General features: G+C 36.1%; 1 protein-coding gene across 1 annotated transcript in view; it reads right to left on the reverse strand.

Moving 5' to 3' along the window:
• The window catches only part of LOC104516181 (myotubularin-related protein 13-like), a gene marked incomplete at its 5' end in the record, with an annotated part of 37,557 nt that overhangs the window by 5,382 nt on the left and 7,638 nt on the right, over positions 1–24,537 (reverse strand). The window contains 8 exons of the mRNA XM_010160422.1: positions 19–123; positions 6,274–6,507; positions 7,110–7,237; positions 8,614–8,740; positions 15,010–15,195; positions 16,351–16,452; positions 19,343–19,519; positions 23,236–23,420. Of these exons, the coding sequence (XP_010158724.1) occupies positions 19–123; positions 6,274–6,507; positions 7,110–7,237; positions 8,614–8,740; positions 15,010–15,195; positions 16,351–16,452; positions 19,343–19,519; positions 23,236–23,420 (1,244 nt within the window). The remainder of the gene's footprint in view (positions 1–18; positions 124–6,273; positions 6,508–7,109; positions 7,238–8,613; positions 8,741–15,009; positions 15,196–16,350; positions 16,453–19,342; positions 19,520–23,235; positions 23,421–24,537) is intronic.

Here is a 24,537-nt window from a genome sequence, read left to right on the forward strand (position 1 = left end):
AACTCTTTTACTACTTACATTGTCTTGTCTGGTATCATCCTTTAGATTCATTTTGATCCTTTCCCACAAAAGCTGCCACCTTTCTGGGCTCTGATTTAATTTACTTTCCAACCTTTCGATTTCCTGAAACAAATAACAATGGTTTTCTTAAGGATAAACATTTTTAATTGATCACTTCCTGGCAATCATCTTTACACAACTATGTTCTAGTCAGTATTTTTACATAGGAAACTTTTAGGCCCTGTTGCCCAGTAAAGTAAAAAACACTCTGTCCAACCAGCTAAAAACTGAAATCAGACTCAGGAGTCAAAGGCAACCTAGTACGGCATGAACCACATCATTCTTCTTGCACGTCACAGGTTGAGGAGACATTGTGCTTTCAATTCTTTGCCAGTTCTTCTGAATACACCAAATTCAACATCAACTGCCGTAACAGAAACATGACAGTGATAAGGATAGGCTATATTTTATAAAAATATTTACAAAGAACAAACTCTGTGCTGTGACACCAACACTGGACATTGCCAATATTAACACTGACCCTGGTTTATAAAAGAAGGAAATGAAACAGAAAGATTTATTCAATTTGGATGCCAAACTGTAACAACATGTTCTTGCTGTGGAGCTTGGGAACATGACCTATGTCGATAACCTCCAGTTAGGGTTATTTCCTGTCAATAAGACAGTGCATGCCAAGTAAAGTAAGAAGAGACAATTTCATTAGTTTAGGTTTACTTGTGAACACTCTTCGATACATTTGTCTTTACTTTGATGTGTGGTCCATAATCCTTGCCGTGCTTCCTTTCTAAATTTTTACTTCCAAGAACTATATTGTTATGAAAATCTGATTCTTAATGTAATCACATTAAAAACTCAATTCTGCAAATCCAATTAAGAATTGTTGATGGAAAAGAAATTGCCATAGGATAGAGAATTCCCTTGCTATATAAAAGCCCAAGACACTTATTTTCAGAGCAGAGACAGTAAGTTTCTGACTTCAGTCACATCTACTATACCAAATAATTAGAGTGGATTTCATTATATTCTCCAACTCCTACTGGTCTTCTACAATGACCTTTTCTTCAGGAAATTGTTACTTTGAAACAATAATTGAAAAACTTAGAGAAAGTTACTATGTTTTTAAGGTAAGAAAACATTTTGACCACCAAATTAAGTCCTGAGGTAAATTTTGAACTCTAAAGTGAAAATAAAGAACCCCATATTTGACAGTGTAACACGAACAAAATATTTCGACAAATTCTTCCTTGTTGAAGGTAAATTAGAAAACTCAAAAGTAAAACAAAATATAAGAAATCTGGCTTAACAGCAAGAATCAAACCAGAAGTTTTAAATACTGAAGGCAGTTTAAAGCCACATATACATTAAATATTATGGGACTCTCTTCCTGCCAAGAAATAAAACCAGAATAGTTTTGTTTGGACTACCTTCATAGGTAGATACAAAAATAAGGAATGGCGAACACAAGACTAAAGGCTTATCTAGATTACTTGTTCCTCTTTCAAAGTACTGAGTGTAGAACGCTTCCGGAAGGGAAAGCATATGATAATCAATTTAATGCAGACTTTTTATGTAAAAGGCCTTCCAAACTGCTGCAAAAGGATACAAGCTCTCTAGTGTTAAAAGTTAGTGAGGTTTTAATCTGATCATTCTCTTTCTGCCCTAGTCCTGACTTCTGAATACGAGTCTCTCTGTAGAATCTGGAAGTAAACGAAATCTGTTATTTAGCAACTGGGTCACATTCCTTCTCTTTTGGCTCCACAATGAGTAGTGCTTCCACAACCTAAAATGAAAAACTTTCAGCAAGCTCCAATATATAACTTGAAAAGTTAGGAATAAATTCTCCCTTAATAAACCCCATGAAAAAACTTACATGGCAATAAATCACTAAGATTTGCTCTTCTCCTTCAGTTTTAAATTTTACTGAAAACATCAGATTTTTTTCCTTCCATGTGTGGAATGGACTATGAATACCTACATTTCCTTGAAAGAAAATTTCCTTAGATTTATCTTTCTGTTTCATCTCCTGTTGCCTCAACTTATGGGAGCAGAAATCAATATATACAGGAAGAGAGGTTATAACAAATACAATTGTATGAATATCCATTTCCTGAAATTAGTAATTACAAGCAATTATCACTACTGTGGATTTCAAAAGATGTATCTGCTAAGTAATCTGCTTTGTAATATTTGAATGGTACAGACATGAGTTAACCCTGCAGACACTCCAGAACTGTAGAGACTGATCTCCTTTGTATCCACATTATGCTTGTGCACACAGAACGATCTGGGCAAGGTCCTACCCTAGTGAAGTGTTGACTGTGACAGACTACACTGTTTTGGAAGTCTTTCCTTGTCAGTATTTTTTCTTTAACTCCTGTGCTAGAAGAATTCTAAGAATTCAACTACAAATGGAAAGATGCTGAATGTGTATCCAGCGATCTAATTGCTGGCCCTATCAAGTTGTGCACGACTAACTGCCCAATATTTGCAATAAACCATTTGGTTCAGGGTCCACTTTGGCAGATCAGTCTTTTGGGCACATAACTGAAAGTTACAAAACAGCTCACAATCAGAAGTGCTATTTTTATTCTTTTGCTGGTTATTCATTGAGCCATTATATAGCTTTAGTTCTTTACGGCGTATTTTTAGGGCAGAGTTAATTTGGGCGACTGGTATCCTGAAGTGGCATCTTTTTTGAGTCTGCTAACCTCTCTCAGAGCAACCACCATCTAATGTTAAGTGATGTAACTGCTTATTGATAAGAATAGGACATGTAGGTTCATCTCTCACAATTCTTAAAAGTACCATAATCTGAGCCACTCCAAATGAATTATGGGGACTGAATACCATTTTAGGAATGTTATGAAATTAGTGGGAAACAGTAGAGATGTGTCTGCCCGCAAGGATTTGACTTGCATTTTCACTGAAATATCAATAGATTACTACCTCTAATACAACCAGCAACCAGCCATATATCACAGAACGGTTGGACTTCTGGAGCTCATCTGGTCTAACCCCCCTGCTGAAAAAAAAAAGGCCACCTAGAGCCAGATGCTCAGGCCTCTGTCCACATGGCTTTTGAGTATCTCCAAGGATGGAGCCTCCACAACCTCTCTAGGTGACCTGAGCCAGTGCTCAGTCACCCTCACAGTGAAAAAGTGTTTCCCGACGTTCAGATGGAACTTCCTGCGTTTCAGTTCATGCCCACTGCCTCTGGTGCTGTCATAGGGCACCACTGAAAAGCGTTTGGCTCCACCTTCATTACACCTTCTCTTCAGATAGCTATATATATTAACAAGATTTCCCCCTGAGCCTTCTCTTCCGCAGGCTGAACAGTCCCAACGCTGTCAGCCTTTCCTCATATGAGCGATGCTCCAGTCCATTAATCATCTTCGTCGCCATTTGCTGGAAGCTCTCCCGTAGCCTCCACCTCTCTCTTGTCCTGGGGAGTCCAGACCTGGGCACAGAACTCCAGATTTAGCCTTAGCATGGCTGAAGAGAAGGAAAGGATCTTTGCTGCAAGGGCACGTTGTTGGATCACAGTCAGCTTGCTGTTCCCCAGGATGCCAGTGCCCTTTCTGCAAAGCAGCTTTCCGGCTGGGTGCCCCCACATACACTGCTACATGGGGTTGTTCCTCCCCAGGTGCAGGACTCTGCACCTCATTCAGATAAATTAGCTCATTTATAATGTACACTCATACTCCTGTCAATGGATCAGCTGAAGAGCTACTCTGTACGGGAAACATAACCCAGAACTTCAGGCTGTACTGAAGACACAGCTCTCGGATGTGCTACACCGCAGTATAATCTTACTGCATTTTACAAGCAAGGAAGGCATGTACTTACAAAAATAAAAGCAGCAGGAACCTTAAAGTTTGACCACCCATCAAAGGAGATTTTTGAATTTTGTGGAGGAATCTACTTTATTAAAATGGAGAAATAATTTTAACACTATTTGCAACTAAACTGAAAGAGAAGTATATGCATAGGTGTGCTGTTTTACAATTACCTTTCACTGTAGCTATTCTTACTCTCAGTACCTTGCTTCTGATTTCTACCATGTGGAAAGGCCATCAGAAAAGGGTCTTAAAGGAAAACATCTCTGAATCTACTTCTGAATTTTTATGTCTCCAAAAACATAGTTTTGAGAATTTAAGATTTGAACAACCTAGTTCATATTTGCTGACTGCCTCTGATGTGATTTGAGAAGCTTTATACAGAAATCTGTATTTTAAAATGCATTTTATTATCTTCAGTCTTTAAAAGGCTTCATTTAGGACTACATGAATGAAATGTGCAGATTCGGTTAACTTTCTAAACCTATAAACGTAAGGATTTATGGAAACCATAGAGCCATCACACACATCTAGTTAGAGTGGACTGTTAGGTACCCAAAACACATTAAAACATTTACTGCTACAAAATTACACCTTTTGCTCTTAACAGAAGAGCACCACATTGTACCAAGGAAAATTCTGAATTAAAGACACTCAATAACGTCTCTGTTTCAGCTTTGCATCCTGACCAGCACTATCTAGTTTTCAATTGAAAAATATCCTTAGAACAAACAGATTTTGGCCGATCATTATTAACAAAGGGAGAATCAATCTTCCCTAATAATTTACCATTGCTAAATATGGTCTCAGTTCAAACATTTTTTGGATACCAACACATTCTCAGTGGATTTATGATTAAAGAGAGTCTCTCTCGTACATCAGCAATAGCCCTAAATTAACAACTTGTTTTAAAAGAAAGTTCACTTTGCTTTTTAAACACAGAAGAATATTTTTGTAACCTTTATACAACCTCTTCAAAGTTTTCCAAAGGTTTCTCTCTACTGCAATCTTTTATTACTATAATCTAATTCACAAACAACATTTAAACTCTACAAAACCTGACCCACATATCTTTGGAATACAATATGGCTAATTTCCCTGTTATACAGCAGTTTCTCACAGTTGTGGATATGGCTAGTTTGGCATCCACCCCAGGAAGAAATGCAGAACACTGTTGCTATATTCCTGATGTACTTCTGGCCTGCAGTTACCTGACACAAAAGCGCTCTGTTTTTTTGCTAAAGAATCCCTGATACGGCCCCTGCTAAGAGACTGCTCTTTCTTTGCATTTGTGAAATTATAAGCCCTGAGAAGTCCTGGCTATCTTGAGTCAAGGAGAGATTTAGAAGTGATTTTTTCCTGTGTTTTATCAATTACGATTGGAAGGAATGGACCAAAAGAAATTTGAGGGATGAGCCAGAATAACTCTAACTCCATAGCAAAAGCAAGTCTGGACTTAAATCCATTCAGAAACTTCTTGCCTTAAGACTTTGCTAAAAATTATCTTTGATTCAGGGGAGTCTGGGGACTTAGAGCATAACCCAATTCTCCAAGCACTGGAATATAAGGCTCCATAATCCCAGGTTTAATATAAGGTTAAGTCTAGTTTTCAAAATAAAGAACTGTGCATAGTGACGTGTATCTGAATATGCATGTTGCTTGAAACAATAGCTCCAGGATGTGAAAAAAGCCCTTGTCATTTTCCTGTGCTATCAATTAAGATTATAATCTAACTACTCTGACTCCTAATTAATTGTAATCAAACAACAAACATTTAAGAGAAAGCAGAAGTTAAATCACTCTAAGTAACTACAATTATGATGAGATTGTTTATCCTCTTCTACTGAAGACAGGACAAAACCTGAGCAGCCTGTGTGAGCCCAAACATGAAAAAGCCAAAATCAAGTATCTATTTCAAGTACTAAAATATTCTGAAGAAGCTAGATTTATGGGTTTGGTCCTAGTAAACATGAATAAATGAAAATACGTGTCTTTGCCATTTTACCAGACACCTCCTTTAAACTGAGTAGTAAGAGGACAAGAAATCTAGATTCAACATTTTCCCAAGTTAACGTAACCTATTATTATGCTACCTACCTTATAATTAAAAAAAAAAAAAAAGGCAGTGATAAAATGAATCCATGACTGGTTTTCTCATACTTATCAACTACTGTCAAAGTGAACTCCCAGGAAAGTGTTCATTCAGAAAAACAAGCTTTGCAGGAAGCCTGATTGATTCCCAAACCAAACATCACTTCTCAGTATCAACAAGCAGTTTTACTAAATATCTGTTTTGATGTCTATCTTGATCCATTTAATAAAAGAATATCTATATAAGGCAAAAATTTAAATAAAAGTAAATATGAAGTCCATGAGAATAAGAGAACTTACTGTTCTGTGTGACACATGTACTTACATTTAAAAGGCTGCTGATGGCATCGGGTTGTATTTTTTTAACATCATCATAACATGGCCATACTATTTTCCTCTTTGTCTGAGAGAGCGAACCATCCGTTTGGTCAGTTTCCTCTGAAACGCTACATTTTGCAGTTACCATGGTCCAATCATAGGAAGGGCCTGTAGCCAAAATCTCTTCTACATAATAATCCCACTTTTTGAGGCTGGACATATTTACATTTGGTTTCAGTGCCTATGTGAAACAAAGTTGTATTATAATGACAGAAGGTAAGTATTTGAGTTTCAGACTTACAATACAATACTTATATTTTCTAGATTATTCTAAATGGAACAGTTTATTGCACCGGGTGAGAAGTGCTGCCGTTTGATAATTTCCACTGCAAGGTCTTGGCTCAGACAGATCAAAACCTAAAACTAATACTAGCTTTGGGAATACACTGTTCATTTTTATCCTTCTACTAAACCAGATGCCTACAAGAACTCTAATGCAGCACAAGCATTTGGTGTCCTCACAGTCTTTGAGCCTCCTGTTAAAGACACAGAAGGCACTTGATAGCAGTCACCCTTCAGTTTTCTCAGGAGAAGACCCAAGACCCCGTACCATCAGAGAAAGGAGACGGGCTGTGTAACGTAGGGGAACACTGCACTTGGAAAAACCACAGTAATATGAGGTAGGCAGCCAGGGACTGCAGATCTTTCAGAGTAATTGACAACAGATCACTCTGCATTAATTTTTTTTTTCCTTCTAAAAAATAAGGTAAGACTTTCAGTTTGCGTGCACTTTACTTGAAGGGAATTACTGTTGTTTCACCAGCCCGGCTTTTTAAATCATACCTCTACTTCAACAGGGGCATAGAGGTAATTGAAGAAAATAGGGCTCCTCTTGTGCATCTTTTCAATACAATCCCAAATACAGATTCCTTTTTTGGCATGTTTATCTCCTTTATCTTCAAACAATGTCCCTAAGGAAAATAACAGCAGCAAAAAGATGTTTGTTATGTATTATCATAAAGGTAAAGGAAGGAATTTCAGAAAGGAATTTCACCGACCAAATGTATAGTAAATTCTACTATCAAATACCACTGCAACAAGGGATGACATCTGATGAAACAACTGCTGCGCTTCGCAACTGCCACTCTGCCGCAAAGTGGTAGAATAGCAATTTTGCATTAAAAGAATATATACATATATATTAATTAATGCTGTATTTATAAACCTGTTCTGAAATTTACGGAAATACCTGAGTGTATTTAGGAAGGTCCCTTTCTGTCTGCAGCTGTGCTGACTCAGCAGATCACCTAGCCCTGCAAACTGATTCAGAGCCACACTACCAGGGTTTACCAGCCCTTCCAATCCGTTGGACCAGCTGCACCTGAAATTTCTTGCAACTCATTTCAGGGAAAACAAATCAGGCTAGTGTAAGTTAGCCATAGATTTCTGCTATCTGAAATGACTTTGGAAGGACATATAGTTTATCCAAAGGCTACTGGAAATAGGATTTTATATTGCATTAAATGCTATTTGAAAGTAAACTACTGTAAATAAACAAACACCCCTTAGCCCCACCCCCCAATTGTAAAACCAGGTAACAATCCAGGTTGGAAGTAATCACAGGTGGTCATTGACTCCAACTCCTTACTTTTGTTCAAATGAAGGTAAATGGTAGAAATTAACTTTTGTTTTCTGAAACAAAATGGTTGCTCAAGCTTAGTCTGTTCCACAGTTAGCACAGTTTCGAAGAAAAGCATTAAAATTGACCATATCCCATGAGAAACACCAACAAAGCAGTGAAGTGTTTTGCTTAGTGAACAAGTTCCAAGAACAGCCTCAGTTGTGGTTGTGAAGTCTTATTAACAGGGCTCCGAGGGTAGATAAGGCCTTGGAACCAATAAGGTTGCACACGACAGAGTAAAAAGGAAACATAAAAGAAGAGAAACACTGAAGAGAATGCAAGAGAAAGAAGTGAGAGATAATAGATGGAAAGGCTTTCCTTTATTCACTCTCTGAGAGATTTCCAAGGACTTTGTTTCTCTTAAAATAGGGTATTTAGTAGAGGAAACTGAACCATGTGGATAAATTGCTAAAAATCCTGAGGCATGGCATTAATTTCTTCCACTTTCTCTCAGTCTCGTCAATGGCATGGCTCAGGAATTATTCATATAGAAAATTCCACATGTTGTTCACCTCCATTTTCTTTATATTCCTGAAATGGAATTTATTACTTCATCACCATGCAATTACTGGACCATCTCAAACTAGGCAAATTTTTGTAGACCAAATATTGACAAAAAACACCCTGGAAACTACAAACCCAATATGCAATAAACATCACACATACCATGTTCTAGTCTTTCATAGTCTGAATCCAGAAGAAATGTTTTAAATCGATTTGATATGTGATGAAAAGCCAGAAACTTCAGGTAATATTGATTGAACTCAAACTCTGTTGGGTATTGGTTATGAATCTATAATACAAAAAGGTACAGAACAAATAAAAAAGGTACATAATGAATAAGGTATATAATCAATAATAATGTGAAAATAATTTCCCCATGAATGCTGACAATATCCAAAGGCAACTGTCTTCTCTGTACACACAAATCCTTCTACATCTTGCCTAAAAATACTTTAAAGATAATCAAATGATTGCATTGTCTATGCAGCAAAAATGTTTCAGAGCACACAGGGTGTACTTTATAATAATCAGTATTATATTCTTTACAAAGCCCAGTATTCTGCAAAGTAATCAAACTGGACATAAATATTTAATGATAACTCATAAGACACCATGTAACTTCATAGTCAAAAATGCTACTCCTGGACGTAGCTGCAAATCAAACTTTAATTGGAAGGTTTTGCAGTGGACATTATCCACTCTTGAACGTTATCAGAAAGAGCCTGGTGTAAGACTTTCAGCATGAAGTTTAATATTAATGAAAAAAAATGTTAACATTTATACTTGATATCCATATAAAATTCAAGATTCTAAAGCTAACCTTGATAAGATACTGCTCATTGAAATTTAATGTGTTAATTTCATACTTAAAATTTATCCTCAAATAAGTTTATGAATCATGATCTTTATTTTCAGAATTAAGCATGGTAATTAAATGAAAAACCCCAATTACAATGGAAATAAGTACAGTTTGCAATCAAAAAAGAAATTACTGATTGCATTTTACATTTGAAATATGCTGCACTGTGCTTCACATCAAACTAATAAAATACCTTCAGTTCTGCAAACTTCCCATGTCTTGGCTTTTGCATTCCCACCACTCTCATTTTCCCATTCCATCTTTTCTCTCTAATCTCTACTTATCAGTGCCTCAAGAGTGAAACTTTTTTTTTTAGTACTTATGAAAACTGGTACTAGACTACTTGAAGCTCCTTGATGTTTAGATTTTCACATGTGGCAGTTGTAAAAAACCCAACCAGCTGAATAAAGAGAACAAACGTGTTTAGCGTGGAAAGATTATCTACCTAAACTACAACAGTGACAGGAAAATCCCTTGAAAGGACCTATAAACCCACACACAGCATTTCAGTCAGAGAATTCCTTGTTAGCATATCTCAGTATGAGCTTGTGGCTAGGCATTTAAAGTGCTAAGATACTTTAGGATATCTCAGTTCAATATATCCATATATAGTTACTTTATCCCCAATTTTCCCTTATACTAATGTCTATATTCCTGCACTGCTTTGTAAGAATAAAGCTAAGCAAACTTTTTTCTATAATAAATTCAAGAGTTCAACTTCATAGACAAAGTAACTTTTTAGTTCTCCTTATAAAAAGAAAATATTTTTTCTGCTATATATTAAAATATAATCAGAGGACACTAATTCTATTCAAAAACAACATAATGTAGTTTTGAGCTGAAATCCACGAAGCTCTGAATATGTGTGTGCATTTAGACACCAATAGAAGTAGTTTAGTACACATCTTCCACCCTGTGTTAGGAAAAGTTTTCTTTAATACATTGTAAGAAGGAAAGGCCATATGCTGCTATTTGACATGACTTATACGAGGTCCCAAGTTATACTTATGGTCCAATAATTATTTTAATACATTTGAAGAGCTGAGAGAATAAGCTGCTACTAAAATCCTGTCACGGATCTAGATGTCTTAAGTGATCCCTTCTCTGAGATTTCTGGAACTGAAACTAACTATAAGTTATTATAATATAGTTTTACGTTTTAAGTGAAACCGACTATCATCTAAAACATTTCTTTGACAAAGGTGACTACTGTAGCTCTTGTCTGTGTTTTAATGGCTGTGGCTGATTTCAGCACAGTTGGAGATGTGAAAGATGCCAGAGCTAGGTGAAGTGACTACTGTTATTGATTTGCTTAGCTGCAGAGCAGTCTGCAAAATTTAAAACATTGTCGTGCTATCTATTAGGGAAAAAAGCTCCTGATAAAATGTAGCTCGAACATCAGAAGTGGTAAGTTACAAATCTAACATGGAAACTTATTTGTATTCATTTAAGCAATTAAAAATAAACATAAACCAGAACTTTTTATTACTGCAGGCAACGCAACGACTTAGGTTGAGGTTAAATATAGCTGGTTTCTCTCTGATAACTCTTTGGCACCATTTCAGTTAGTTCATTGATTTTAGGGGATATACTCAAAATTTACTCGTAAATTAGAAGCAATGTTTTCTACTTTACAATTTCCACACATACCACCTTGAAAGATAAGACTACAGAGACAGGGTATCTTTGAAAATTACAACTGCATCATCTTTTAAAATGTTTAATCTCCATAATATATGAACATTTAAAATCCAAGTAAACTGATAGGTGTTTCTCATACTATGATTAGAGAAACTCAGTATTTCAGAAAACTTTTTTAAATCACCAAGTTCCTAATTAAGTATCTCCCAAATGAATTTAATAATCTTAAAACTTCTAGCAGCCTTCCTTAGTTTTCCAACATATCTTGGTTTTGTAATCCCATTCTACATAAATATTAATTTAGGTTAAACAAGAAATTAAGTACTCCAAAATGTCCTCTGCTAGTATCACTAAGAGGCTACTCCTGCAGACACCGAGTAACTGAATACATCTATCATGGGAGTAGCACACTCACCTCCTCTTACAGAGGGTGCTGTAACAGAGCTCTTTACTGAGTTTAAAAGAAGTCAGTTCAGAAAATCATTTGATTTTAATTATGTTTAATAAATTACCAAAGATACAGAAGAAAAATAACAAAAGCTTCCTGCACTGACATCACTTTCATACACTCAGTTGTCTTAGAAGCAGAGAGAGTTATCTGCCAGATGCTGCTATTGTGAAAGAATGATTTTGCATTAATAATTCAGCTGACACCTGGAGATATTGGCATAAACAATGACTTTTTACAAGATGATGCAGTTCTAATTTAGGAATCACTGCTTCATTTGTTTTCTCTGTATCTTTAGCTTAACCCATGACATTTAATGCACATAACTGGCTCGATAGTGATTTTCTTACTACACATAGTATATTGAGACTATAATGGTTAAAAATATTTGAAAGGACCAAATGTTTATTTCTAGTGAATGGACAATTTTTAAAAACTAATCATAATATTAGATTACTCACTTCAGAGTTGCAGTCTAATTGGATTCTGCAGTTGTCTAACAAGTTGCACAGAAACCAATGAAGTTGGAACAGAAGGAATGTTCAAGTACAAATGTCAAGTAAATCTATTTTTCATAGTAAATCCCTATGAAAATTCAACTATTAAAATTAATTTGACTTAAAAAGTAATTTTTCTATAGTATACAACCATACTGTTAGAATTTGGTAAGTCTGCCATCATGAGTTAGAAGACTAATCTTCAGAAGTCTATTTCCAGAAATCTTAAGAGTTGCATTCTAAATAGGACTGTAAGTTATTTAGCTTAAAGATATTTTTAATAACAGATAAACCTATATTCTCTATATTATAGCGATAATGCAGTCAAGCTGTGTTCTCATGTCCTTTCTTGGCTGAAGAGAACCCTGGCTGAAAAGACGACAATCCCTAGACAGCCCTGTCTTTCCTCATGAGAAGTTACTGCCTCTTTCAGATTGACCTGCTAAACTGCTTCTAAATTCACACCCATCAAAATAAGATGGTCTTTTCTACCAAGTTTTTTTTCTATCATTTTGAATGGAAAAAGCAGGCAGGTTCAATGAACATCTTAGCTAACAGACTGGAGAGGCAGTACCTCTACCAGAGGAGAAATGATGAATAGCTCCAAAGGGCCCGCAGGAGTTCATCTTTCTGCTGATACAGCTGCAGCCAGGGCGTGTGGACACAGCTTAAGAACGAACCCCAGAAAATACAGATCTTTCTGTAAAATGTATGTGTTCATAACTTGTATACTCCACATTGCCTCTTAGAGTCAAGACAGTGACATGCAAAGCTGCTGAGATGAATTACAAAGGCAACATTCTTCTCTTTCCTTGACACATTCACATGTATAGTAGATATATTTTAGGCACCTTGAAGCTTGAGGTGAAAGCATACCTGACAGTTGTTAACAGCAGGGATTTATCCCACTTACATTTCATCCTAACTTTCAACGCCAGGATGATTATCATCCATTATTCCATGTTCTTAGAACTGCAGACTGCGTTAAACATTACAAAGAAAACCCAGGAATTTTCCCACGAAGAAAACATGGTACATGCTATTTATGACAATAAACCAAAATCCTTGAATGTATTTTTTATCTTTGTCTGGATAACCCATTTGTTTCCAAAGTTTGCATGATCTCTGGACTCGATAAAAAATACCATGCAGGTATGTGTGGATAATCTCCCTGCATTTCTTTATGCCAACTCTCTTAGATTTATTAGAGTAAAACTGGAGCAAAGTGTTTACAGGGTCAGAAGCAGGATGTAGGCTATGTCTACAGTAGCAAGTGATTCAGAGCGAAAGGAGTAGACAGAGACTGAAGCAGCTGGTGCTGAGGCGCCTGCAGCTACACTGCACACTTGTTTTACTCTGGACTACAGTTGATCGAGTTGAGTTGATGACACCATTGTACAATGATGACCCCCATAGCTTTAAGTAAAGTGATGAATCATTGGTTCAGATCCCTTTTAGAAGCTGGTGAGCATTTGGTACATCCCTGAAGCAGAACTTCTGGATTAAATTCTGCCAAGAAAATCTAGTACACATGCACCAAAACAGCATCGACAATGGTAAGGGGAGATGCTGGAGGGATTCACTTCAAAATTACACTACTGGTTGAAATCAAATGTAGCTTTCTTCTGTTCTACTCACAGTGTTACCCTGTCAGCTCATTAAAGCTTGGAGAAGACACCTGACAGCAGAGAGTATGCGGCACCAGATGAGTGATTTACACACAGAATGCAAAGAAACATCCAGCAGATACATTTCGGTACTGGAAGATATGGCCATTCTGTCCTTTTGTAGTCACTGCAACCAAAAATTATTTTTTTTCTACTTCAGAAAAGGAGCAATAACCTTAAGCTATTGTAAGGAATAGCTGGTGTGACCATTGGGCAGATTAACTTGTTTGAATGAAAAATGCAGTACTGATCTTCTTTAGAGAAATCTCTCCATTTCAAATAAAAGTTACCTTGAGGACCACAGGCACTGGCAAAGCGACTGATGAAATAGGAGATGTGACAACTAATTTGGGGACTTCTGTAGGAATCGAGCCGAATTCCAAGTATATGATTTATTAACTTGGAAGACAGCAATAATGATGGCTGCTGGTGTTTAACACTGGGATACAAACAGGATTTTTCTTTTCTGCAACATACTCTTCAGTAAGTCTTTACTCATCATCTTCTAAGCTTATTCATTATCAGTCTCCCGTAGATATCTAAAGATTGTTTTTCATTGCTTTAGTAAGTTATTTAATATGTGGATTTTGATTCAGTAGCAGAGTAAGTCTACTTGCTGAATCCTCTTTCAGGGTCTACTTCATGCAATTATCCATTACGAATGCCTGTTCCCAGTAAGAAGGCTGGTGCTTTAACAGTCATCTTCTGTAAAACAGTCATCCATAAATTTTAATACACGTTAGTAAGTCCAGGAGTCTTTTCAGCTTTTTCAGTGAGAAAAATGAGAAAAGTGGGAAAAGAAAGACATATGTACAAGAGGAACTATGCAAACTCCTATCTTGTGTTTGCACACACAGAGATTCTGCAAAGCACTTATATTTAATGGTTTCTGATGAAGGACAGACGTTAGAATTAACCTGAAGTGAGTGTAATATTCTTAACCTAACTTCTTCCCACACACTATAACTGTAGGCGTTCATCTTCTTCTGAATATGGAGTATATATAAAAATAAGAACCTCTCTGGTCCCTGTTTTACAGCTTGTTGTTTCCAGAACCAGTGGAGTACAAGGCCTTTTCAAAGCTCATCAACAAGCAAAGAGTTAAAAACTGTCTAGTCGCTGCAGTTTCTTCTTCTGCACAAAGGTACTCCAGACTACCGAGAATCACTTTAAGCTTAAAAAGCTTCTATTTGAAATCTCTACATAAACAGCCTTAAAAGATCTGTAATGCCAACCCTCCCTTCTAATCTGTTTTGCATGGGTCAGTCTCCTCTAGAAAACCATTCCAGGTCTTCTAGAGGTGAAATCCATTTACTTCAATAAAACCTAGAGAGAAGGTTACTAGTCTTCTCTCAAACCATGATCTGTAACATCTGAAATAGTGGCATCTATGCACTTAATGATGAATTCTTCTTGCAAACTAAAATTAGATAGAGATTGACTTACCTGATGCACACAGTCTAAAAACTGTAAGAAAACAGGAGCAAATCCACTACCCTGACAGTTGAGAGTCAGATTACTACGCTGACTGAATTTATGACCAAAAGAGAGCCACTCTTTTTCCACCAGCATCCGGAAGCCTTCGAGTGTCCTATAGAAGGGATCACTGAGTAACTGCACCAGAGATACTACCTAGATCACAAGACAGGATATATTGTGTTAAGAGCAACAGAAGTTAGGAGAACACTTTAGTCATTGAATATAAATATTCCATGATCTGTTTATGGTTCAAGGAAGCAAAAGCCTTCATACAAACTCAATTACAAGTATTTTACCACATAAGTATTTTTATAAAACAAACCAAATGAAAAAAGCTTGAATTAAATTGAGACTTTACAGTATCTGTGAGAGTCAAACCTGAGCAACTATAGACTTTGGAAGTCATTGTAAGGCATACCACATTTAAATTATATCTGAAATAAGACCACTTTCCTTAATAAATACGATAATAAACATTTATCAAATAGTATCAGCTACCTCAGCAAATAAAGTGTTAAAGAATTGGTCCTGAGGATGACTTTGGAGTTTCTGCAGTGTTCCCATGCTGTGGTGGTCTGTTTTTATAGACAGCATCTCAGGAGACTTTAAAATGCAGCAGAGACTTCTTTCACTTGCAGCTCTGTATGGCCCCTTCTCTATTCATCATTTTGTGGGTTTGTTTACCTGGTACCGGGATGCTGGCTGCATGTGAAGATTTATTTACTAGAATTACTGGGATCTGTGTTTATCTTCTGAATTATGAAACAACTACAAGGACCCAATGCATCCACTAAATGAGGCAACAGGTCTTCGTTCACCTAATTTATCAGTTGTGCCACAGAATTACATGTTCTGGTGATCTGTTCTTGCAGCAGGTGTTACAGTCATTTTGGCACAAAATTAGTTCTCTCACTGTGTGTGGTCTCCTAACTTCATTTTTGGGAAGTGAATGAATGGCAAGCAAAAGAATTCTTCTCCTTCCCTCCTGTGTTTTAACTGCACTATGTTTACAAAGATAAACGATCTGTTGTGGCAACTTTCAGCTGTCGCACTTACATATGGTCAGGTGAAAAAACTAAGCCTTAGAACTGTAAGCCCATCAGGACCTTTGGAACAAATTCATTTTAAGGAGCTCTTTCATGGTGTAAATTGCAAATGAATGCAAGGATTCACGCATTCTAGTGTCTTCTCTGCTGCCACAAGACAAATTATTAATGTTATACCAAACTGTCAGTCACTTTTGCAAAAAAGTGTTGCCTGGTGTTTTTCTTAATATTTAGCTATTTCAAGGTTTTAATAGCAGCTTACTTGTGCAGTAATATCCCAGCCATCTTCCAAACAAACCATAACAGAAGAACCGTTTTCCAGGAGCTCAGAGATGATCACACCCAATTGCATTATCCTGTGAAGCTACAAAAGTATTACAAATAAATAATATACTCAAGTATAAGATACATTTCTAGATATTATCAGTACAGAGTCTTTTAATAAGTAATATTAAAATACATATTCTGAAATCTACATATAGCACAGAGAAATGCATTGATGCAACAGATTAGAAAGCTATAAAATGTAACAGTCTCAGGACTTTCCTCTGAACTACAATAAAACTAAGCAAAGATTTGAAGATAGGAACTTAAACTATTAAATCCGATGAGTACTGTAATAAAATAGCTGTCATAAAAAGCAGAATGGGAACAACACAGTTGGCAGATTTATTGTAGAGAAATTCCATCCTCGGCTTAACACTAAAATCACTTCCTGTGAAATGTTAAGGTTCCTTAAAGTCACTAAATACTTTAATGGGAGAACCCATGTAAGATACAAGATAATATTTCTAGTGCTCAATCTCATGGAAGTTGATAATTAATTAACAACAGTAACAATAAAAATAATAACCAAATCTCAAACCTAAAAACAAACACAGAGAAATCCTATTTCTATAATCTGGAAATAGTTTAGATAGATTAAGCAGTGTTTCTTATAATATGCTTTTGGGCAGCCTGGCTAAAACATATATAATGAGCATTAATTATCTGCATTCTACTATTAATTATGCAGTGATACTAAAATTCCCTGAGCAGGCAGGTTAGTTAATTCTCTGGGAAGGGTTATTGATTTGAATGAGATTGATTCAAACATGACAGATATATGCAGGTTAAAAAAATTTAGGTGAATTTGAGCAATTTTACCTTAATATGACACTTCACATTGTTATTATAAAAGGAAAATCTGTATGATGTTTCCAATATTTTTGTGATTCTATGACAGCATTATTGGTAAACAATGTAATAGACAATATGTAAGCAATTCAGTTTTTTACAGTAGAATGGAGGAAAACAAAATATGGCAAGAGACATCTAAGATCATGTATGCAAGGAAAAAGGTAAGTTCAGAAAGTAGAGAAGGCACAGGAAAAGTGACTCAGTCAAACTTATACTGGAGAAAGTAAGAGGAAAAAAGATCAACCAAACAGCTAAACATTCATCCTTGTTTAGAGCAGCCTGATTTTATCCTCTTAAAAAAAAAAACCAAAACACCCAGTCCCATAAATACTACCATAGAAATTGTGATGGAAAACACTTAACTCCTCTAGACATTTATATAGTCATTACTTAGAAAACAAAAGAAATGGATTTTCCTGTAATTTTTAATAGGAAAAGATGGAAAAGAGCACCAGTTCTAAAACCAAGCAGTTTGTTTATTGTGTTATGCTTCATTAGGCAGCAGAACAGAAGAAAGGCCATGTTTTGCCATTCTTAATGAATAAACTGATACGTAATCTGGTTACACAGATTCAGTATAAAAAAGGCAATATATATTTTTATAATTTGTATTCAGAAGATAGGGCAATGTATTCACATCATTATAAAGAAACATTTAGCCTATACAGTGTTAATAGTGTGTAACTTCTATTACCCATGCGAGGAAAGCTTACTACAATAAAAACACACTTCCAAGATGACAGATCTATGTCCTTTCACAGGAACAGCAGAAAATGTGTCAAATCAGTCATAAATTAACTTTACCATGTAAGTCACAGACGACATGATTTAAATCACAGCAACATGGTTTAAATGTCACACAGCTAGTGTGTGACATTATGATTTAGTCCTACGCAAAGAGCAATACACTATTGCTTTTCCTCTCAAATATGCCAAAAGAGAGTAACTCGAATGTTACCATCTCCCCTTGATTCTCTGTGCTGCTACAGGGACAGGTGTATTCTGTCAAAGTGACATTCAGCTCATTTCTCTACACTTATCAACTCGTGCAACTAGTCTGTGATGGAAAATTTTCACATGAGGAGGGAGCCAATGCTTCATGCTCTTCCCACTTCTCCCCTTCCCAGTCAACGTGGTGGCCAGACATTGCACTGACCAGGTACTACGCTCTCTAAGGTGTGATCACACCTCACGGGAAGCAGTTAAGCCACTCCTTGCACTGTAGCACATTTCAACCAGGAGTACGCTTTCTGATGCGTAACTACTGAAGTGACTGTGGTACTCACATGTATTTCCTCCGTAAGAAATCAGCCTAAGAGTCTGTTCTGTTTACTATGGATTTACTGGATTTCAGAAGAATTTTTTGAGTGGAGGATTCCAAACACAACATACAACTGTTAAAAATATTCACTATAATTAAAATGCTTTTAGATTTACAAAGAACTGACTTTCCCACGTCCATCTTAATTTGAATGTTGCAAAGTTACTTCCAGTCTCGGCTTCCTTTGGTTAATCTTTATGTAAGGCAGTATGGGACAGGGAAGTAAAGGAACAGAATCAAAGAGAACAGATGAACACACACACAATCCCCACTCCCTCGCAAACAGTTCTCCATAACCCACAACAGAAAACAGATCCTAACTTATTTGGTAAATACTTGTGCACGTGGAAATTCAGGGTGGGAACACATATGAACAGTAGAATTTCGGTTTTAAAATCAGAAGGCTCATTTATTTTTCTATACTTTTTCTAATTTTTAAAATATGTAAAGAAAAAAGCAGTTAAAACCAAGATAATAAATTTATACAGGCAGAAAAAGCTCCCTGTGTACATGTTCCATGTTATAAACCATAAATTATGTTATAAAGTCGTCTCACACATTTGCAAATGTTATGAATGTATTAAAATAATAATGCTTATGTAATGACAGAATTGACAGTATGCAAATTAATTATAATGAACCAAGAAGAACAGCTGGTTAGAACACAATAGTTCCCTGTCAGAAGAGCCTAAAATTTATTTTGTCTAAGCAGTAGTGCACGTAGATTAGTAGAAGTACCTGTCATATTAATTACCTGTGGGAACCACTCTGACTCCCCAAGTGCTTTAAGGAATGTTGCCTCAGAATCTGTAGGAATGGTGCTGGGAACACAAGCTCGCATCAGCTTTTTAAAGCTTGCCTTTGTCTGTCGGATGTCACTGAATTCAACAGGAACAAATTCACAGTTCAAGGCAAAATCAAGTTTGAATCCCTGTGTGAAAAGGACAACAGCAGATATAATTTAAAAGGGATTTTTTTCCACTGACAGACTCATCAAATCTCAAAGTCTTGTGCGTTGTATTGCTAAATATTTAAATTCCTAATCAAAAATCTATTTAGTTAAACAACTGCTCAGGATAACAAAAAACCTTACAACACTTATGTACCATAATAAAGTACCCACCTACTACTCGTAACATCACTATCTACTGCACACCAGTCACATTTTCAATAATAATACTAGTGAAAAACCAAACCTGAGAGATAAATCCTTTGAGATTTTATACACAACAAAATGAGATCCCTTTAGGATTTTTAGAGCCAACGAACAACAAATAAATACAAGTTAAAATAACTGTACAGATGACATACCAACAATACAGGACAGATTCCAGTAGTTCAATAAACCAGAAAAAAGAACGCCCAAATCCAAAAAGAACCCCCAAAGCTGCAAACTAGCTGACTCAGCTAAGCAGTCACTGCACACTGGGACAGTTCTTTGCCTAAAGTACCTAGTTCAACACAGAAGAGCAGTCAGGGAATACCTGATATAATTTCTAGGAGGTTTTACTAGCAGAATCTAAAACATTTTTTATTTACTGCATTTAGAAAATGAGCAATAAGAGGACTGAATTAAGGGATCAAGTTAGCTAACTGAAAGAAAAGAACTATGATGAAAAGGCTCATACGAAGAACATTATTAGGAAAAACAATTCTCATGAGTGAAGCACCAACTGAAGATCTTCACAGCAAAGTTTTTCAGTTTTCTTCAGAAATTCATCTTTAATAGAATTAAATTTGGACTGTAAATGATCTTCATTAAGCTGCTTTGTAGGATGCCAAGAGAAAATGTAGGAAAGTGAAAGCCCAGATTCAGTTTTATTTTGCAAGGTTCAAAAATAAATTCAATAGCTCAACTACCAAACTTGGTTTTAGAATGCTAAGTTATAATAATGTATGATAAGAGCCATTGAGAAATGTATGACAATTTCCTTAATATGTTAAATATTTGTTTGGATCACCCATTTAGAATAAAACAGGTCCTTATAGGAATCAACATCAGAAATGCATGCTCTGCCAAGCCCTTTGCAAACCAGCAAAAGCTAGGGAAGTACTTCACAATCAAAACCCAGCAAGATGCCTTTACACAAAAATGAAAGTGGAATTGATCTTACAGAGTAGATACCAATAAATGACAGCAGGCTCGAAACAATCACTATGTAAGGTTATCCTTATGTTTGTTAACACAATACCCTTTTCCTTAGAAATGTCCATGGATGACTCATCTTCTTCAAAATTGTATTATTAAACAAGACCAAAAAAGAGTGAAAAAACCCAAAGCTCTATACCAGCAAGGAATGTAATGTAAGGATCATAGAAGCATTGATTTTTAGGAATTTCCAACTATACACATCCTACTGGACTTCAGACTACTTCATACTCAGCAATATTCATAGTCTGCATAATAATGCACACCTTTATGGTAATATATTAAAAATGCTTTAATCTAAGTGCTTTGGTCTAAAGGGTCATTTCAAAGCAGCAGACTGAAGATGTTTCTGCGAGGCATCTTTAGATGTGTGACTGAACTCTTCACTTAGCATTCGTAAGAAATCAAACAAATAGAAACATGAATAATTGTTACTATTGGAACATGGCAATTTAATTCTATGTAATTGTTTCTCTTACATTACTCTATCTTCCTTTTCACTGAAGCGTCTCCTTTGCCAGAGCCTTCTGGGGCTTACAGTTATATAAGGAAACTTAACAAGATGAAAAATTGATATGAATAGACCTGCTTCAAAACTTAGGGAAGAACGTTCGCTAGAAAAGCAAATGAAAATGCCAACTCAATAAAACTGAAAAAGTTTGAAGGAAAACAAATTTTACTTACTGTTTAAAGAAACATTTTGTTCTAATCATGATAAATTATGTTTACTTTTGAAATTTCCTTTTATTTTCCAATATTATATTATTATCCTTTATTACATTAAATCAGAACACTTTGCTTATAGGCTTAACAGGATATTTCTGTAAATTACTGTTACGCTAATTATATTAGAAAGTGAAAGAATGCCAAATGAAATCTAACTAATTAAAAATGACTACTCTGTGTAACAATGTGTAATGAAGAAACTAAAAGGAAAATTAATTTGTAAACTAATTATAAAAACAAAGTAAAATTTGAATAAAAACTAATACTTGTTTTATAGCCACCATTTAAAAATACAACTGAAAAGTTTTGAGGTTACAAAGAAAAGTCAAAACAGAAACAAAATTTGCAAAGAATTTTGATTTATCATTCTGATACAGCATGATTCTTTCATCTCCCAAAATAACATAATTTCAGAAAGAATTGAATACTGATGTATTTTCCTACTACCAATAACTGCGTTTGGCAGTTACATATTAACAGATTTTATGCATGCTCACATTTGAAATAAGCAAGCAGAAAACAATCGATTTTTTCAAAATTTGAATGCAGAGATTTAAAAAAAATAATCTGCAAACATTTTCTGGGGGGAAAAAAAAAGTAAAACTACCAAGAATTAATGTAGAGGCTACCTGTTCCTTAAACCACTACATCTAAAGTACTAAAATTTATCCAAAAAGGTGTATGAAACTGTAGAAATCATGGTGGTCTTCATGTAATCAAATCAGGATGGACAGACTTTTGGGTTAGCCTTATTCATGTCGATTTGGCTTCATGTGAGTTTAAGCACTGCCCACAGTAATAAGGTTTTCTTCTCTGGTAATCACTTTCCTGACTAACAACATTCCGTTTGCTTCATAACATATTTCAACACATCAGGAAAAATAAAATTGCACTTTAAATGACCAAATAAGTCTGCTTCATGTTTCCCAAACTAGAAATCACCGAGACGACGACTCAGCTGAACATCAGATGAGTAGTCAGCAGAATCAGAGTACAGCACTACATATTTAGGTGCGATTAAGTGTGGCTCTAAAAGCATAAACTTACAGATGCAGAAGTCCTGCACTACCCTTGGAACAGCTCTGAACAGGCTCTAACAGGGGCAGTAAGCTCCACAGCCACTACACCAGCCCCACTCCATTGGCCTGCATTCCCATCATTCACCTTTACCCCCGCAGCTCCCCTGAGCAGAGACAGACTCTGCTGCCCTTGCTCCCTGCAGAGCCAATGCAGGGAGACAGGCAAAGACATGGTTACTGCCAAATATGAAGGTGCTGCTGGATGCTCTGTTGCCCAGCAATGTACTTCCTTCCTAACCATGTCTTTCCCATCTGGAAGACTCTTACCTTGCACAAAAGCTATTCCATCCCTACAGGCACCTGTCACCTATTCTTTTTGTGTCTTAGCCTTACTACACATCCGACCAAAAGTGACAAATAGGGCTCTACTCACAACTTCTGTGAGCCAGAGCTTGATCTTAAACTTTCTTTAAGATAACTTAGTCTGTTTTAATTTATGTTAATTTTGTTGTATTATATAACCACAGAGCTTGATTTTTCACCCCATCACCCCACACTGAGTTATACTGCATTAACCGTTATTCTGCATATAGGAATAATCTTCGTAAGAGTTTACACCTTTAGGAGAGTAACCCAACCACCTTACCTAGAATATTACTGCTGATTTTGTAAAAACATCAGGGTTATTAAACTCAAGAAAATAAAAACAATGATAATGTTAAAAAAAATTCCAACAACAAAGCCATTACCTACCCGTAACTGAGATTTTTCTCCAAATATATAGAGGGCAGCTTGCCGTCTCAAAAGCTGACTTTGCAGAAAAGTGCTGCTACTGTAGGAAGTGGTGTTATCTTTCCCTGCTAGTCTTGCACCAACATCAATGAATGGAGTCTGCGCGTTGATAAGTCGGTTGCTTGAACGAAGACTCGCCCATACACCTTCATAAAAATGAAAAATATTTTAAAACCTCTTTGTGTCAGGCACTGGAAATCATACCTATTAAGACATATGCTAAAACATAATTTGGAAAGTAGAGTATTTAAACATGTAATTTTGCATCCCTCACAGGACATAATTAACAGCACATAATGGAAAGATGTTTTTTCATAACTAAAATTGTCAAAAGCATCCTGCCGCACTGTCATTTATCCTAAGATACTAATCAAACCGTCAGTAATATAGTGACATAATGAATTGCAACCTGCAAGTAATTAATGCCAATTTAAGTATATGGAAACAAAATTGTTAGTATTGTTCTTCACAGAAGAAGGGACAAGAATTTGACGTATTTCCTTGTCAAAGTCCTGTTATTTTGGAAGTCTAACTAGTAAGAGTATTGTATAATTACCAACTTCAGAAAAGAAAATAGTATCACTTAAAATTTTCTGTTACCTAGAATTCTTGTGTTCCTTCTGCCTTACACAATGTAATAGGATCAAGCGTATCATATTATAGTGAAAACGTATATAAGGATGCTCAATTCAAATATTACATTTCAGGATAAAGCATTCCATATTTACTCTTGAAATGCCATGATTAAAATGCAGAATGCCAATCACTTTAGTTTGTAATTGTCCATGTCTAATGAACAATTAGAAATGAAAATTAATTTAAAGAAGTTTGTTTAATCATGTGTTGCACGACTGTATTCTAGCAGAGGTGACTACGGTACAGTCGTGTGCGAAGCGAGAAGGACGAGTGTATGACCACAGCCTGACAGTCAAGCCGGCGTAAGGTGACCATTACTCTGGCAGCTGGGTTGGTACCGAAATCCCAAAGCTAGCAGCAACGTGAGCGTGAAGCAGTGCCGTGTGATGTGGAAGCACAGATTTGCACCTGGACACAGCACCGCCACACTGAATGGCGTCGTACCGACCCAGTAACCTCTGCCTCTCCCCAGCATTTTTAGTTTGCGTATCGTGCCTTGCTGATGCAGCGATACTGCCATTTCTAGAGGAGGGAATTCCTACAGCACACAGACATGCTTAAGTAAGTTTTGTGATTGCAACATAAGATAAAATACTGATAAACCAGATTGCCAAGGCCTATTCAGCA

Source organism: Eurypyga helias, unplaced genomic scaffold, assembly GCF_000690775.1.
Source record: "Eurypyga helias isolate BGI_N326 unplaced genomic scaffold, ASM69077v1 scaffold33491, whole genome shotgun sequence".
Lineage (NCBI taxonomy): Eukaryota > Metazoa > Chordata > Aves > Eurypygiformes > Eurypygidae > Eurypyga > Eurypyga helias.